Below are 18,527 nucleotides of genomic sequence, written 5' to 3'. Positions count from 1 at the left end.
TTACCCCGTAGGATCGTGACACGCTTTGGACACACAGTCATACACACAGATATACATATATATACTGGGTCAATTTGGACAAGATCCAATTTACCTACCAGCATGTCTTTGGAGTGTGGGAGGAAACCGGAGTACCCGGAGGAAACCCACGCATGCACAGGGAGAACATGCAAACTCCAGGCAGATGGTGTCGTGGTCGGGATTCGAACCAGCGACCCTTTTGCTGCTAGGCGAAAGTGCTACTCACTGCACCACTGTGCTGCCCCTAGAGCCATAGAGAGTCATGGCTAGGAAAAGTTTTACAGCAACATCAGAGCAAAAACGAGCAATGAGGACATGAAACCAGGACTGCAGTAAGGTACAGGAAGCTATTTAGCTAAAAAAAATATTCCTTTAGTGACCCTTTAACTGATTCCTTTTAAAAATGATTAAAAATTGATTAAATTCAATTATATAATGTGCCTGTAGTTTCACTTTCGTTTTTAAACTGGTTTAATGTTTATGTGAAGTAAAGAGACACACAGAACAAAAACAAACAAATCCAGGGCAGTGTTTTGTTTTTAAAATGAATCAGATTGGTTCTGTTAAGTTTTAGACACACAGTAATGACAGCTTAGACCATCGTGAAAAGCTCCCAGTATGATGGTTATAAGGAGCCAGACAACCAGGAAGTGTGGAGATCAGAGCAGTTTTACAGCTACTTCAAAGCAAAAACGAGCAATGAGGACATGAAACCAGTACTGCAGTAAGGTAAAGGAAGCTTTTTAGCTAAAAAAAAAAATTCCTTTAGTGACCCTTTAACCTCCCTGGCGGTATGATTATGTCTGGAATTATGTACCAAAAGCGGTACAATTATTTTGCATGGAAATTTGGCGTTTTACATTGTAGGCCTGTAATTCTTAGGAATAACTCACTTAAATCTGTCCAAACAAGAGTCTAGTAGACATTCCGGGTATGATAAAGTTTGAAACACAAAATCATAAATTATAATATAATAAATAACTATAAATAATTATAACAAATAATAATGTAATTATAATAAAAATTATTCAATAATGTAATCAAATCAAAAACACTGAAATTTGCTCAGTTGCAGAATTGTCGATGTCATTACTTTTATTTTTTTATGACGAATTTCCCCACAAATCACTTTTGACATAAAGGGACACTTTTGGTTGCTATGGACAATCTACAGTTTGCAGGCAGAAAGAACAGTTTTTATTTTATAAAAGTACATGTAGGGCACTGGGCAGACCACTAGGGACAAAGGGGGTGTGTATTTTTTACATACAGTACTGTAATCTATAAGATTACAGTATACTGTATGTAATGTGTTTGCTTACTTTTTTAAATTTAGCGTCGTTCTCCGCCCCCGTGCGTCGTAACGTCGCAGGGAACGGAGATCGGCGACACACAGGCGGGGATGCATCGCAGGATCCAGGGACAAGGTAAGTAACTTGTGCCTGTGGATGCTGCGAGGCGGCCCCGAGTCTGGCTCGGAAATATCGCTATTGGTATTGAAATCTTACCCCGAGCCAGACTCGGTAATACCGAGGTTAAAAAGGTAAATTCCAGGTCAAAATTCAAATATAATTTGTTTGATGATCCTTGGACCAGTGTTGTAAGGCAACATGTTTTAATATCATACATTTCTGGATTTTTACTGCCTGGTTTATAAAAACATTTGGCTTATGTTGGAAATCGTCTTGGAATGGCAGTACAGCAAGTTTACCCAGCAGGGTGTTTGTAAGGAGTAATAAATGGGAATTCATCTCCGAAAAGGATGTTTTCGCATAGGGCTCTTGATGTGATGTATGGTGGTAGAAGAGCATTAGCAAAGACCTCCTTGGGAGGTGCAAATTAAAATGACCGATTTCCTGTTTCACAGCATCATCAAATGCCAGATGGAAGATGACGTGGTTCAAAGCAGTGGATCATGGACTAATGCTGCCACCTAGTGGAGACCGCAACATACTTCTTGGGAGATGTTCAGGGGAAGAATATACTTCTTGGGAGATGTTCAGGGGAAGAATATACTTCTTGGGAGATGTTCAGGGGAAGAATATACTTCTTGGGAGATGTTCAGGGGAAGAATATACTTCTTGGGAGATGTTCAGGGGAAGAATATACTTCTTGGGAGATGTTCAGGGGAAGAATATACTTCTTGGGAGATGTTCAGGGGAAGAATATACTTCCTGGTGATTAGGAAGTACAGCCTCTTATGGTCTCATTGGGTTAGAGGACTATTGTGTTAGCAGCTGCTGGTGTATAGACTGCTTAGGCAAGCTTCAGTGTGAATGTAATTAGCATATCAATGAAGGTCATTGGACTTTTCCTTAAAAAACATGCCTCTGCTAATTATAATACTTCTACAGAGGACATTTAGCCCCACCAGTTTATTGATTTGTTAACCACTTAAGCCCTGGACCATTTGGCTGGCCAAAGAACAAAGGAATTTTTGCGATTCGGCACTGCGTCGCATTAACTGACAATTGCGCGGTCATGCGACGTGGCTCCCAAACAAAATTAAGTCCTTTTTTCCCCACAAATAGAGCTTTCTTTTGGTGGTATTTGATCACCTCTGCGGTCATAAACAAAAATAGAGCGACAATTTCGAAAAAAAAAATCAATATTTTTTACTTTTTGCTATAATAAATATCCCCAAAAAATATATTAAAAAACTATTTTTTTCCTCAGTTTAGGCCGATACGTATTCTACATATTTTTGGTAAAAAAATAAATAAATAAATCGCAATAAGCATTTATTGATTGGTTTATGCAAAGGTTATAGGGCCAGATTCACAGCAGAAATACGCAGGCGTATCTACTGATACGCCGGCGTATTTTCAAATTTGCCGCGTCGTATCTTGATTTGGAATCCTCAAACCAAGATACGATGCCTTTTGGCATAGATCCGACAGGCGTACGGCTTCGGATCGTAGGTGTAATTCTCGGGCGGCTGCTGGGTGGAGTTTGCGTAGTTTTCCTGCGTCGGGTATGCAAATTAGCTGTTTACGGCGATCCACGAAGGTACGCGCGTTCGTCGCATTCTCTTACGTCGGCTTTTCCCTTCGTAATGTTAAGAGTGCTATTTAGATGGTGTAAAATTACACCGTCCATGTTAAGGTATGGCCGTCGTTCCCGTGTCGAATTTTAAATTTTTAATTTTTTTTGCGTAAGACGTCCGGGAATATGAAAGTACGTTACGCACGTCGCCGTTCAAAAAACACGTTGGGGCGCCGTAATTTCGCGCAAAGCACGGCTGGAAATTTCCAAACGGAGCATGCGCAGAACATTTGGCGCGGGAACGCGCCTAATTTAAATGGTACACGCCCCATTTGAATTAGGCGGGCTTGCGCCGGACGGCTTTACGCTACGCCACCAAAAGTTTACACGCAAGTGCTTTGTGAATCAAGCACTTACGCTGGAAACTTGCGGCGGCGTAACGTAAACGGGATACGATACGCCGCCGTAAATCTACATGAATCTGGCCCATAGTGTCTACAACAGGGGTGCCCAACCTTTTGAATAGCGAGGGCCACTTTAGCGACTTAGTAACCGGTCGTGGGCCACAATGAGCAGAGCGGGTGGATGACAGGCTCACGTCCACTCTGAATATGGAAAGAGGACACAGACACAGCCCACTCTACTCTATGGGCCCTCTGATCCAATCAGCCCAGATGGAAGGGACACAAAACCGTTTACATCTGCGACTCCATAGGGATGAATGGAGGGTTGGACCGATCATGTAAAAAGGGCCCAAGGCTGATTTCACACTGATGTGTTGTGGTTTACCCACACCACAGATGTGGCTTTCCTGCACATAAGCTGCACTTTGCCGTAGAATTCTATTATATCCTGCAGGTGTGGTGCACTTTCTGAAACTGGATCAAACCCACATGTAAAAAACAGAAGCCTATGACTCAATGCAGGTAACCCACAGGTGCACCACGCTGCACCTGCCGATCAGTTTGAAAGCAGCCCAGTAACCACTTCAGAACAGATGTACCCATATATACTCTGTGATTTTAGTAATAAACTTACCTTTAATAAGTCTTCCATTCAGGTATCACCGGCTGTTGTGGCCCCAGGCAAAGTTCATATGGCATCACTCCATCTATGACAGGAGCCAGTGCTATACAAAAAGCATCAGGTTATATGGCTCTGCTGCACAGCCGCTTGCTTGCGACACGGCTGGCTTCATTCACAAAACTGATGTTCTGGGATGGCAGATCGGCAAACGGTGATCTGGGCTTGCCAACCCACCGACCCAGAGCAGGAGGTCACGGGCCACATTAGAGCGCTCTGCGGGCCACATGTGGCCCCCGGGCTACTGGTTGGGCACCCCTGGTCTACAAAATAGGGGATAGTTTTATGGCATTTTTATTATTTTTTTTTACTAGTAATGGCGGCGATCAGCGATTTTTATCGTGACTGCGACATTATGGCGGACACATCGGACACTTTTGACACCATTTTGGGACCATTGTCATTTTTACAGCGATCAGTGCTATAAAAATGCACTGATTACTGTAAAATGACACTGGCACTGAAGGGGTTAACCTGTAGGGGGTTAAGTGTGTCCTAGGGAGTCATTCTAACGATTAGGGGCGTTGCTACAAGGGACACGTCACTGATCGTTGCTCCCGATGAGAGGGAGCAGACAATCAGTGACAGTCTTACTAGGCAGAACGGGGAGATGCATGTTTACACCTGCCTCGTTCTGCAGCTCTATGACCCGATCGCGGGACACGGGCGGACATCGAGTCCGTGAATCCCGCGGGCACGGTCACGGAGCTCGCGGCAGGAGCGCACACGCGGGTCTTTTAAAGTGACTATATATATATATATATATATATATATATATATATATATATATATATATATATACACACACACACACACACACACACACACACGTTACTCTACCCAGCTGTGCCATTCTCCCGCCGTATATGTACAGGAGGCGGTCGGGAACCGGTTAAAGCAATGCGTCGTTCAAAATGATAATATGAAGATTAAACCATCATCTGAGAAAGGCCAGAATGGCGAATGTCATATGCATGCTACGAATAAGATTGCGGAGCACAAAGAGATGCAGTGGTATACTGAATAAACACAATTAATAGATCAGATTTTTACCAAAAACATGTAGAAGAATATATATTGACCTAAACTGATGAATACATTTTTTTATATATATTATTTTTTGGCATATGTATTATAGCAGAAAGTACATTTTAAAAAAAAACATTTTTTAGCGCAAAAAATAAAAACCGCAGGAGGTGATTAAATACCACCAAAAGAAAGCTCCATTTGTGAGGAAAAAAAGGACGTCACTTTTGTTCGGGTACAGCGTCACACGACCACGCAATTGTCAGTTAAAGCGACGTAGTGCCGTACCGCTCTGGTTATTAAGCGGGTAAAACCTTCTTGGGCTAAAGTTGTTAAGAACTGTAATTCCAAAACCCTTCCTCTGATTTGGATGTACATACCCACAAATTTAACCTGAGTGTGCGCACTTTCAGCCTATATCCATTATATAACTATAGCTTGAATATGTTTTGGTAAATACCTAAAAAAAAATTGTGCCTGTGTCCAAATATATATAGACCTAATTGTATATCCTTCCTTCGAACATCTCCCAGGAAGTATTTTGCAGTCTCCACCAGGTGACAGCATTAGTCCATGAACCACTGCTTTGACCCAGGTCCTATTCCAGCAACAACTAGCCTTTGATGCTGCTGTGAAACAGGAAATCAGTAGATATTGGTTCAGGGATCTTGGGTCCAAAATGGGCCTTGTGTCCCCGTTTGGTTTTTAAACCATAAACAGGTTGGAGTATAACTCAGTGCCTTTTTCAGACACAGGAACCTCTACAATCACCTCCTGATGCACTAAATGCTGTAGTGCCTGAATCAATAAGTCTCTTTTTGGAGGATCCGAGGAAACACTGGATCTTAAAAACCTCTGAGGGGGAACCCCCCACAACTCCAGCATGTAACCGCGGGATATAGTTGAGGTGACCCACTCGTCCTGAATTATTTTTCTCCAAATGTCCGCAAAGTGCAGCAACCCTCCCCCCACCCAATTGGCAGCGTCTCCTCAAAAGGAGGGCTTGCTGCTGGGTTTAGAAGAATTTTGGTCCAAGGGCTTTTTCTGGCCCATGCCTTGCGTCTTGCCCCTGGCTCTAGCACCCTGTTGGCGGCGGAACTCCCTTGGCGCTGAGACATTTGAGGAAGCAGTCCCTGAGGGTTAAAATCTGGTGCTTTTCTTCACAGGAAGTAGAGAACTTGGATAGATTTGTCCAAATGATCACCAAATAAATGGTCCCCATGAAAGGGGAAACCTGCCAATAACTTCTTACAGGGAAGCTCGGCTGACCAGTTCTTAAGCCATAAAAGTCCGCACATATGTACAGACAAGAGAGCCAAATGAGAAACCTGCTGTATTGAATCCTTTAAAGGCGTCAAAAGCAGAACACAGCGCTCGAGGAATATCTGCCCTATTTTTTGGCAGATGATCCTCCTGGTTAGGCCTGTCAGGCGGTCTGATCTGATCCTTAACGGACTGGCAGATACCAATTGCTGCAACAGCTGGCTGAATAGCTGAACTGGCCAAAGAAAAGGAAGCTTTTAATAATGACTCCAATTTCTTGTCAACAAAATTGTGTGTTATCTACCAGACAAGTTAAGTTCTTGTTTAAGGAAGAGACTGCTGCATCTATGGCTGGCATGCTCTACTTCTTAACGAACTTTTCATCCATGGGATATAAGGGAAAACCTTTTAGGAGGAACAAAAATCCTGCCAGAATGTTCCCAATCAGCATACACCGCCTGTTTCACCCCTGCAAGAGGCAACTTAAAGGCAGAACGAACCATTTTGGTTAGAGTCAGGATCAAAAGCCTCTGCAACTGAGAGGCAGACTTTGGCTGGATATCTTCTTGTCCTGATTGCTCGGAAGCAGACTCAGTTGCCCTCCACAGAATCCCCATCCTCAACCCATTCCTCCGCCAAAAACTAGGAGGCTCTGGAGAGGGAGATCTGTCACGCTTCTTGCCACCCTGCGGGATGGAGGCAATCATGCCAGCAATGCTGTGCTCTAACCCGGCTAGGGCCGAGGACAGTTCATCCTTGGTGATAAAGGGTGACGCATCAGTGTTGACTGTAGGCACACTACCAGATAGGCCCAGCGGCTCAGATTGCCCGGAAGCCTCTGGGTCCTTTAGGGGATACAACACTAGAGATATACGACTAGGTTCATCAGGAACTACTGATGACATAGGTGTGCCCTTCCCTGTAGTGTTAGTCCCGCTCCTCTTTTTTGAAGACATTTACTAGCCACAAAAATAGAGTACTTGGGTGTAGTATTAAAACACCTCAGAAGGGAGACCCTTTAATAGGGCTCACCAAGCCCCTATGTAACAATCCTGCCAAGTATCTTTAGCCTGTCAAGCAACACTTGGTGACTCATGTGACTCTGGTAAGGAGAAATGAACTACTGCAAGTGCCTGGACAGAGCCTGCTCTGTGTCCCACAGCTGCCAAAGCACTGCATACTTTGGCATACACAGCTTAAATAAGGCAGGTGTGCGCAGGAAACGTTCTGTGCGTGCGTGTGTACGGACGAACTGGCCTGGCTGTATTCGCGTATGACGCAAATCTTCATACGGCCAAATAAAGGCTATTGCGCATGTGTGGCGAAGCCACGTTCGCCAGTGCCGCCAAATAAACTGCTAAGTCCAGCGTCGCTTTTGCGAATGCACGTGCGCCATGACCGCCAACAAACAAACTGCTGTGTACAGCCGCACTCTTGCTAACGCACGTGTGCCATGGCAAAATGGCACACCGCTGTGCACCATAATATAGGTAAAAAACAGCCAGACACAAGCAAAACAAGATACACTTTGCAAACACCCACAGTAAGGTAAAAACTCCCCCATACGGTCACCACACACAGGTGTCCAGCCTCTGGCTAGCTTGACTGATTGTTACAATCACTGGGACACCACACAATAAGTAAATAAGGGGGTTTCACTTACCCGTCCAGGCACAGGGCAGCTTAACTCAACTGTGGTGAGCCGAGGTCTGCATCTGGTATTTGATTGCACCCACAGTCAGCCTGGAACGGTGTGTCTTTTTCTGACTGATGGGCACTACTGACAGGTGACACTGATGGTGAGGCACTGATTGGCAGCACTGGTGGGCACAAATAGGTGGCACTGGTGGGCACCGAGGCAGGGACCAATGTCTCTGTAACAGAAGCTGGTTACTGGCTTTCTGCTTCTCTCCTCACGCTGATCGTGAGGAGAAAAAAGCAGATAGCCAAGCTTTTTTACTTCCGTGATCAGCTGTCATTGTCTGACAGCTGATCACGTGGTAAAGGGCCCACTGTTATTTATCTTTACCCTGTTTTGTGATCAGTCGATTTGGAAAGACTCAGAAGTCATGAAATCGGCATGGTTCCACTCATAGAGCTGCTTTATTCATGCACAGGAATGAAAAAGCTATGAGTCCCATTTGCCACTGCAGCAGAGGAGCACAAGCGTGGTAAAGTCGCTGCATTTGTAGTCTATTAACATCTCCCTCCAGCCCTGTAACCAAAGGTTCATACCTTGGTACAGACCAGTGGCTGCAGAAAATATATGCAGGTGCCAGAGCACTGCACCCACAATCCATCGATGAGCTGCAATGCTCTCCAGACTCCAAAAAAATAAATAATAATAAATGCACTTTAAAAAAAAATATATATATGGGTGCATTTATTATCACTTTGCAAAAGGTGGAATTAGCCTTTAAAAAGAGTATGGGATAGCAGATGCATTGATCTATGAAAACAACTGGGCACATATACCCCCCTCCTGCCCAGGTGAAATTTCAGCTTTCGGCACTGCGCCGCTTTAACTAACAATTGCGCTGTCGTGCGACGTGGCTCCCAAACAAAATTAACGTCCTTTTTTCCCCACAAGTAGAGCTTTCTTTTGGTGGTATTTGATCGCCTGTGCGTTTTTTTTTTTTTTGCGCTATAAACAAAAAAGTGCGACAATTTTGAAAAAAATACAATATTTTTTACTTCTTGCTATAATAAATATCCCAATTAAAAAAAACAAAAAAAAAAAAAAACATTTTTTTTCTCAGTTTAGGCCGATGCGTAGTCTTCTACATATTTTTGGTAAAAAAAATTTAAAAAAAAATCGCAATAAGCGACTGGTTTGCGCAAAAGTTATAGCGCTTACAAAATAGGGGACAGAATTATTTTTTATTATTTTTTTTTTACTAGAAATGGCGGCGATCTGCGACGTTATGGCGGACACATTTTTGGCGCCATTCACATTTATACTGCGATCAGTGCTATAAATATGCACTAATTACTGTATAAATGTGACTGGCATTGAAGGGGTTAACACTAGGGGGTGAGGAAGGGGTTAAATATGTTTCCTATAAAGTGTTCTAACTGTAGGTGGAGGGGGGTGACTGGGGGGGGTGACCGATCTGTGTCCCTATGTACAAAAGACACAGATCGGTCTCCTCTCCAGAGACAGCACCGCTGTCTCTGTGTAAAACGGCAATGAGAGATGATCTCATATGTTTACACTCTGATTGGCCGTTCGCGGCGATCTGTAATTGGCTGTGTCCAAGGGACACGGCCAACAAAGATTTTCCCCGCTGCGCGCTCTGGAGCGCACGCGGGGACCGCCCAAAGGGGCGGACGTCAATTGACGTCCACTTGGATTTTGGGATCCGCGCTGTAGCCGTCAATTGACGGCTAGCGGGTCCCAAGTAGTTAAAGTATATTTAACCACTTAAGCCCCGGACCAATATGCAGCCTAAAGACCCAAGGTGTTTTTACAGTTCGGGACTGCGTCGCTTTAACAGACAATTGCGCGGTCGTGCGACGTGGCTCCCAAACAAAATTGGCGTCCTTTTTTCCCCACAAATAGAGCTTTCTTTTGGTGGTATTTGATCACATCTGCGGTTTTTAGTTTTTGCGCTATAAACAAAAATAGAGCGACAATTTTGAAAAAAATGCAATATTTTTTACTTTTTGCTATAATAAATATCCCCCAAAAACATATATAAAAAAAAATTTTTCCCTCAGTTTAGGCCGATACGTATTCTTCTACATATTTTTAGTAAAAAAAAATCACAATAAGCGTTTATCGATTGGTTTGCGCAAAATTTATAGCGTTTACAAAATAGGGGATAGTTTTATTGCATTTTTATTAATTTTTTTTTTTTTACTACTAATGGCGGCGATCAGCAATTTTTTTCGTGACTGCGACATTATGGCGGACACTTCGGACAATTTTGACACATTTTTGGGACCATTGTCATTTTCACAGCAAAAAATGCATTTAAATTGCATTCTTTATTGTGAAAATGACAGTTGCAGTTTGGGAGTTAACCACAGGTGGCGCTGTAGGAGTTAGGGTGCACCTAGTATGTGTTTACAACTGTAGGGGGGTGTGGCTGTAGGAATGACGTCATCGATCGTGTCTTCCCTATAAAGGGAATGACGCGATCGATGCGCCGACACAGTGAAGCACGGGGAAGCCGTGTTTACACACGGCTCTCCCCGTTCTTCAGCTCCGGGGAGCGATCGCGACGGAGCGGCTATAAACAAATAGCCGCGCCGTGGTCCCGGATCGCTCCCCGAGCGGACCCGACCTCCGCATGTAGCGGGGGGGGTCCCGATCGGACCCCCCACCCGCTAATAGGCGAGGACGTACATGTACGCCCATGTGCCTGTACGTGCCATATTGTGGACGTATATGTACATGCGGGGGTCGGGAACTGGTTAAATAAAATAACTATATGAATATGAGTCAAGGGATCTTTTTTCTAAAATACAAGCAATGACTCTCCTCTTCAACTCTTTAGAACCTGTTGCTGTGCCTGGCACTGCCTAGCCATAACATGGGTGAAAACACTTCCCACCTGGCCAAAGAGTCAGTAGGTTTGCGGTGCATTTAAGGTCAATGTTGGCATATAAGGCAGACATGAGTGTAGGGCAACATATATAGTGTGATCTTGTACTTTATATAAACGGCTATACAGCCACCTATTTATAACAATGTTATTTATCTTGGCCTAAAATATTATTTTCAGTTAAAACAAATCCTAAAGATTTCTAACAGTCGTGTTACAGTACTTCAGTACTTACTCAATAGCAGCATCAAGATCTGGAGCTTGAAGATCCCGTAGTAGAGCTTTTACCCGTGCTTGGTTCTCAGTGGTCATGTGAAGAGTCTGTAGAGAAGTGGTGACTGTTGCGCTACCACGGGCTCGAGAGCTGTGCCTCTGGACCTGGCTAACAAATTATACAAACATAAGGAAAGTAATAAGCGCTATAGTATTACATCATATACCATATTTTTGCCAAATAAGACCCCCACATGCAGTGTCAATTAGCTATTTCACCAAATACATAGCACCCTCATGGGCGAGTGGTACCATGTGTTACATTTTGGTTCACAATTGCGTGGTCATGCAACACTGTACCCATCTGAAATTTTCATGGAAGGACCATTGGGATATTACAGGATGAAAACAGATCTGGACGCCCTAGTGGATCACAGGCTTAGAAATGGCAAGCAACAGCAAACAAGGCTAACCGACTTCTCGCATGCATTAAAAATCATATGTACTCAAGAGCTGGGTGAACAGTTTGGACCGAGCAAAAGTTAGGTTTGAACATCACCTGTTCGGCAAACACCTGACTTTGCAGGGTGCTCTGCAAGATGTTTGCCCATCGAGGGCCCCACAATGCACTGTGTGCTGCACAGTGCATTTTAAGCCCTGACTGGGTAAAGCTTTGCCTAATCAGGGCACAGTGAATAGCTGTTTTTTAACGAGTGGACAGGGAAGTTGGACGCGGCGTCCTTAACAACCGATGAGTCATCATGTAACGCCACTGGCGTTATATGCAGAACGAGCGCAGCCTTACCCTGTCCTCACAGCTGCGCTCCTTTCTCTACTGGCCGCGTCATTTCCGGTGCGCCGGTGCTTGCGCTCCACGCTGGAACGCGGAAGTGCGCCCAGCCGTGTTGCGCTTCTCCCGCGCTCCAGGGCCTATTTAAACCTCCAGGCATGACGGCAGGTCGTTCCGCTATTTTGTTGGACGCCTGCCGTCACCTGGAACCCACACACCAGACCCCTGGAGATCTGTCCGGACCACAGACCCTCATTGAGGGACAAGACTTGCTCCCTTTCTGCAGGCATCAGCTCTTCAGGGACTTCTGAACCTGTGTCACTAGAAACCACAGCGAGGATTCCTAAGATCCTGCAGTCACTGACACCCAGGACCAATACAACCCAGGTTGCAGCAATCTCTTCAGATACCAACAGTACCGCAAGTATCTCTAACTTACATAAAACAGCATTATTGTAGTTCCTCTGTACTGAACTCAATAGGACTATGCTTACTAGTTATTCCTTACTTCAATTGTTTATACATGCCTGAAGTTACATCTGCATAATCTGAAGTTACCTATTATTGGATTCACTACTAGTGATACTTACCAGAGACTTTTGTTCACATTATCTGATTACTTTCTAGTCACAAGTCAAACTTATTATTTGCGTACATATTTTACAGATTCTCTCTGCTACATATATACATATATATTTGTGTGCGTAAACAGCGCTTATGAATCAATATGCTCCCTTGATTGAGTTGTTCCCATACTAGAGGTTGTGATGATTTAAACCCTAAACTCTTTGACCATACAAAAGAGTGAAGTAGTGGTTTACACCTGAGAAACCTCCACAGCTGAGATCCAATCAATCAAAATATTTAATTAACTCTTAGTGGGAACCTTACACATCAGCTGTCAACGGGCTTCCCTGTTGACAGCTGAATGAAAAATTGATGGCAATCGAGAAATGTTAACAAAAAAAGAAAAAAAATCCAACAAACAATATGAGCAAAAACTCATTGTAAGGCATTAATAAAATACAATTAAAAGAATAATTACCTTTTTATCACTGGTTTGCTTGAGAAACAAATATCGTCTCCATCATCCCAGGCTCTACTAGAGCTTTTTTTGCCGGCGCCGCCACTGCCGACGCCACCGCCGCCTCCTCCTCCTCCAGGTTCATATCTCGGACCTTCTTGTCTGCCACCACCTCTTCTGCCTCCTCGTCCACCTCCTCGCCCGCCACCTCTTCCACTGCTGCGATTTCCTTTGCCACCTCCTTTGTTAGGCTTTCCTTTTCTTCGAGTTGGACAATCCATCTGTAGGTATATGATATGTAGAGTAAAGAGCAAAAATATGGGTGGTTCATAAAATAGCATGCAGTTAAACATGGGATAGCCTTTCAGAATCTCATGTTTTTTTAAGAAAGTACGGTATGTGCTGAGAGAAATATTTGGGCTGCTACTCCTGATCTCGGATTCTAAAAAATGATATTTGCCAGTCTAAACTAAAACTAATTAGGTTAAGGTGACAACAAAAAAAAATTACCAAAGGCCCTCCATGTAAACTGAGAAGAGAGTAATGTGTGAATAAATAGATTGCCTTTGGGGCAACCATAACTATCTTGTTCCTGCATATACATTTTTTTTAAATATATGTAAAATGCAGTGGTAATTTGCAGGACTTTAGGTTTTAAAATGTATCTAAATTCAATAAACATACATTACGGATTATTAGTCCTTAGATGTAGTAGCTGCATTAGTTTATTTCCAGTCTTTACCCCACTTTATTTCATGTGGTAATGCTATGAACAACACGCTTCTTGTCCCTTTTGGTCTACACTCACTCCTCCACAGAGCTTTTTTTCTCAGAAAATAGGTGCAGGAACTTAACCACGACCCCGTTCATTTCACAAACAGTAGAAGGGTCTTAAAGGGGCATTAAATACCAGAATTGCATTACATACAGAGTGCAGAGTTCAGGGGGTTACAAACAGAGTGCAGAGCTGTCACTTGTAAACACAGAAACCAGACTTCTGTGTTTACAAGTGATTGTGGTGAGTAGGCACCAAAGGGTCTGAGCCAGAGGTGGTGGAACTGAGTTCCCCCAAGTTCCCCCTGAAAAAAAGCCCTGCTCCTCCATGAGATCTATAGAAGAAGCCATGGTTGTCACACAGGCAGGACTTCTAATATGTCTGCCTTTGTTCATCTCCATTACATGGTGGGTTAATGGGACTATTCGTTTACAAAAGAAGCGATTACATCGTTTTCAGGCCACAGGAAGTGACAAGGATACTGCATTTCTGGCAAGATCAAAGCATTTTTTGGTCCAAACATATAGCAGGTTCAGACTGAACCCAGATGCAAGCTCTTTCTCCAACCAAACCAGCACCCAATCATCAACAGACTGGGCATTCCCTGCTCCACAGCCACTAGTTACATGGCTGGTAAGGTTGAATAAAAACAACAGTCCATCCAGCTCAACCCGAGTAAGTGTGTTTGTTTATGGCAATAGGATTTTCAATATCCTGGCCTGTACATTGTGTTCACTAAGGAACACATCTAAACGTTTTTTTTGTTTTATTTACCTACACTTCCCCACTCTGCCACCAACTGTGGAAGGGCATTGCACATCCTTAGCGCTTTACCTGTAGAGAACCCATTATACAGTTTAGGATTTAACTGCTTCTCATCCAGCTTTATTGTGTGGCCGTGTCTCTCCTTTAGAGACTTTATCAGCTCTGGCCAGGCATTCCCCACCCCAATGCAGCATGTAACAAAGGGGTGGGGATGCTTGAGACCAGTAGCGGGGTATGCATCATCCAGAGCCTACGGCAAAGCTGCCAAACTGCCGCCCCCCTTCATTATTAGTAACAGCGGCATCGCTATTCCTATCAGCCCAGTGCCAGAATCAACCAAGAGAAAGCGGGGAAGAAGTGAGGGTTGTGTTCTTTCTCTCCCCCTTTCTTTTTTGTGCTATTCCTATACACACAGCTGCCAGCTTCTTAATACAGGAGCACTGCTTTAGCAGGAATAAAAAGGGGGAGAGCGAGAACACAACCCTCACTTCTTCCCTGCTCTCTCCTGACCACTTCCAGCACTGGGCTGACAGGTGTAGTAATGCAGCTGTCACTACTCCTGTCAGCCTTGTATGACAATGAGCTTGCCACACAGTGGCCATCCCTACAGTAAACTGCTGCACCTGCCCCTTCTTTCCTCTTCATTACATGCTGCTGCAGGGCAGGGAATGTCCTGGTCACAACTGGCTGGCACTTATTTGGCAGGTGTGACAGCTTTGGGGTTTGTTCCAAGCCTAATGCCGCGTACACACCATCACTTTATGTGATGAAAAAAAACGACGTTTTTAAAAACGTCACTTTAAATGACCGTGTGTGGGGGAAAACGTCGTTTTATGTCTTGTGAAAAACGACCCAAAAAAATTGAAGCATGCTTCAATTTTATGTGTCGTTTTTTACTTCACAGAAATTGACCGTGTGTAGCAAAAAACGAATTTTTTTCACCCGCGCATGCCCAGAAGCTAGTTATGAAGCGAGCCTCAATGGAAAAACGTGGTGGAACGTAACCTCGCTTTGCTAGAACATTGTGAAAAAACGATGGTGTGTAGGCAACTTCGTCTTTGAAAATTGAAGTTTCAAAAACGTTGTTTTTTACTTCACAGAAAATGTCGTTTTTATTCATCACATAAAGTGATGGTGTGTATGCGGCATAAGTCTGAACTAAACATACGTTCATTCACCATCAACCAAATGTTCTGTTTTTGTAAATTAAAAACTATTACAACTGTCGCATTCACTGGGCAGTACATCAAATGAATATGACCCATTTAATGGATCAGGGGGATCGCTTAAATGGGTGTTTTTTTGTTGTGTTTGATTTTTATTAAAATGTATTTTAATAAAATGCTTTTGGAGTAAATCTAAATATAGTTTTCTTTTTAAGATACATTAATAATTTAATTTTATTCAGCATGAAATGGAACGGTTATGTAGCATGAGGCTGGAATATTTACATTTTTGGTAAACTCATTTAATGAATCCAAGCTCTGCAGGCTGAGATAACATGCACTGCATTGATGCATTCACACACTTTAAAGTAATGCTTTATGTACACTGCTGCTGATAAACGGACGTTTAGGAGCAGTTGGGCAATTTTTTTTTAGCTGCCCCTGAACTCTCCTGTGATCTTATCAGTACATGCACACAAGGGGCTAGATTCAGCATACTATTACAGGCGGCGTATTTCCAGATACGCCGCCGTAATTTCAAATCTGCGTTGGCGTATTGTTACGCCGATTCTCAAAGGCAGATACGTCTAAAAAATAGGCTTCCTCCGCCGACGTAACTTGAATGCCGCGCCGTATAATTGTGTGCAATATTACGTTGGCCGCTAGGGGCGCTTCCGTTGTTTTCGGCGTAGAATATGCAAATTACCTAGTTACGTCGATTCACGAACGTACGTGCGCCCGGCGGTAGTTTTTTACGTCGTTTGCGTAAGGCTTTTTTGGCGTAACTTTGCTCCTGCTATTAGGTGGCGCAGCCAATGTTAAGTATGGACGTCGTTCCCGCTTCGAAATTTGAATTTATTGCGTCGTTTGCGTAAGTCGTTCGCAAATAGGGCTTGACGTAATTTACATTCACGTCGAAAGCAATGACGATTTGCGTCGGAATTTCCAGCATGCGCACTGGGATTTTTTCACGAACGGCGCATGCGCCGTTCGTAAAAAACGTAAAATACGCGGGGTCAACCTAATTTAAATAAAACACGCCACCCATCAACATCATTTGAATGACGTGCGCTTACGCCAGCCCCATTTATGCTACGCCGCCGTAAGTTAGGAGGCAAGTGCTTTGTGAATACAGCACTTGCCTCTCAAACTTACGGCGGCGCAGCATAAATACGATACGCTGCGCCGCCGTAATAGTATGCTGAATCTAGCCCAAGGTCGTTTAGAGTCCTTCCTATTCAGTTGAGTTTAGAAGCATTTTTTGGAAAGCAAAAAAAATGCGTTCAGGATGGATGTTCAGAGGCATTTAAAAACGCCAAATGTCTATAACAGCTTGTAAATGCGGTAACTCGCGTTTGGCCCCTTTTCGTTTACAGGCATTTTTTATTTTTGGGCTATTTAAAAAAAAAAAAAGTTTCTAAACGCGGCTTGTAAATGCGGCAAAACTTAAGTTTTTAAACAACGGTTACTATCTGTCAAGTTAAATCGTTCAGGAGAAGTTGTAAATTGTCACATGTACATTACCATGAGATAAAACAAAGTTCAGGCAATTTCCTTTATCTCATTGCTTTGCAAATCTATGTACACTACAAACTGTATGATTGAATCAGTTCTGATATCACTATTTTATTAACCTGACAGCTTATTATTTTAAAAAATGGGAAACCTTCATTTTGTTTGCAAATATTAAAGATTCTAACTACCAGCATGAATGAGTCCTTACATTTAAAGATCACCTGTCATTTCAGATCCATCATGGCAGCGCCTGTTAGCAGGCATCCATTCACCTTGTTGTGTCACTGCCACATCACCAGCCCTCCCATTAAAGTGAATAGGACTGTCGAAGAATCAACAGCAGGTCAGAGAGGGAGGCGCTGAGGGACAGAGATGACAGTTGCTCTTTAAGAAATTATGATTTAAAGGGGTTGTAAAGGCTTGTTTTTGTTTTTAAATAACAAACATGTCATACTTACCTCCTCTGTGCAAGGGTTTTGCACAGAGTGGCCCTGATCCTCCTCTTCTGTGGTCCCTTAAAAGGCGCTCCTGGCTCCTCCTCCTCTTCTTGAGTGCCCCCACAGAGAGACGCTTTCGATGGGGGCACTCGTGCCGGCGCGCTCCCGAGTCCTGCTGCTGCATCCATTGACACAGACAGCAGGACTCAGCCCCGCCCCCATGTCACTGGATTTGATTGACAGCAGCGGGAGCCAATGACTCCTGCTGCTATCAATCAATCGAGGACCTGAGGCAGTGGCTGGAGCTGCTGTGCTCGTCCTCATCGATGGAACGATCGGGCTCAGGTAGGTAAAAGGAGGGTCGAGGGGCAGAAGGTTTTTCACCTTAAAGGGGTGGTTCCCCTAAAAATAAAGTTTTGACATTGCATTTGCTATAATAATTACAGTTAGAATCGGCTGGTTTTATGTAAAAAATACCTCCGTACGTAGCGTTTGTATTATTCGTTCCCACCGCCACTTCCGGGTACGATGCTGGCGGTGGGCGTTCCTTATTGATGGACCGACGCATCCATCGCGTCACAAGATGCCGAAAGAAGCCGAACGTCGTTGCGCATGCGCCGTATAGAGCCGCACCGACGTTCGGCTTCTTTCGGCATCTCGTGACGCGATGGATACGTCGGTCGGATGCCTGTCCATCAATTAGGAACGCCCACCGGCAGCATCGTACCCGGAAGTGGCGGTGGGAACGAATAATACAAACGCTACGTACGGAGGTATTTTTTACATAAAACCAGCCGATTCTAACTGTAATTATTATAGCAAATGCAATGTCAAAACTTTATTTTTAGGGGAACCACCGCTTTAATGCATAGAATTCATTAAGGTGATAAACCTTGAGGGTTTACAACCCCTTT

The 18,527-nt window shown here is 43.8% G+C and overlaps 1 protein-coding gene across 1 annotated transcript in view; it reads right to left on the bottom strand.

The window, feature by feature from the left end:
* DHX57 (DExH-box helicase 57) overlaps positions 1–18,527 on the bottom strand; it is a 208,133-nt gene that overhangs the window by 189,013 nt on the left and 593 nt on the right. The window contains exons 2-3 of the mRNA XM_040350769.1: positions 12,977–13,236; positions 11,164–11,310 (exon numbers count right to left, since the gene is read on the bottom strand). Of these exons, the coding sequence (XP_040206703.1) occupies positions 11,164–11,310; positions 12,977–13,236 (407 nt within the window). The remainder of the gene's footprint in view (positions 1–11,163; positions 11,311–12,976; positions 13,237–18,527) is intronic.

This window comes from Rana temporaria, chromosome 4 (genome assembly GCF_905171775.1).
Source record: "Rana temporaria chromosome 4, aRanTem1.1, whole genome shotgun sequence".
In the NCBI taxonomy this organism is placed as follows: domain Eukaryota; kingdom Metazoa; phylum Chordata; class Amphibia; order Anura; family Ranidae; genus Rana; species Rana temporaria.
The sequence above is the reverse complement of the archived record's forward strand: the minus strand, read 5'-3'. Positions and strand labels throughout refer to the sequence as shown.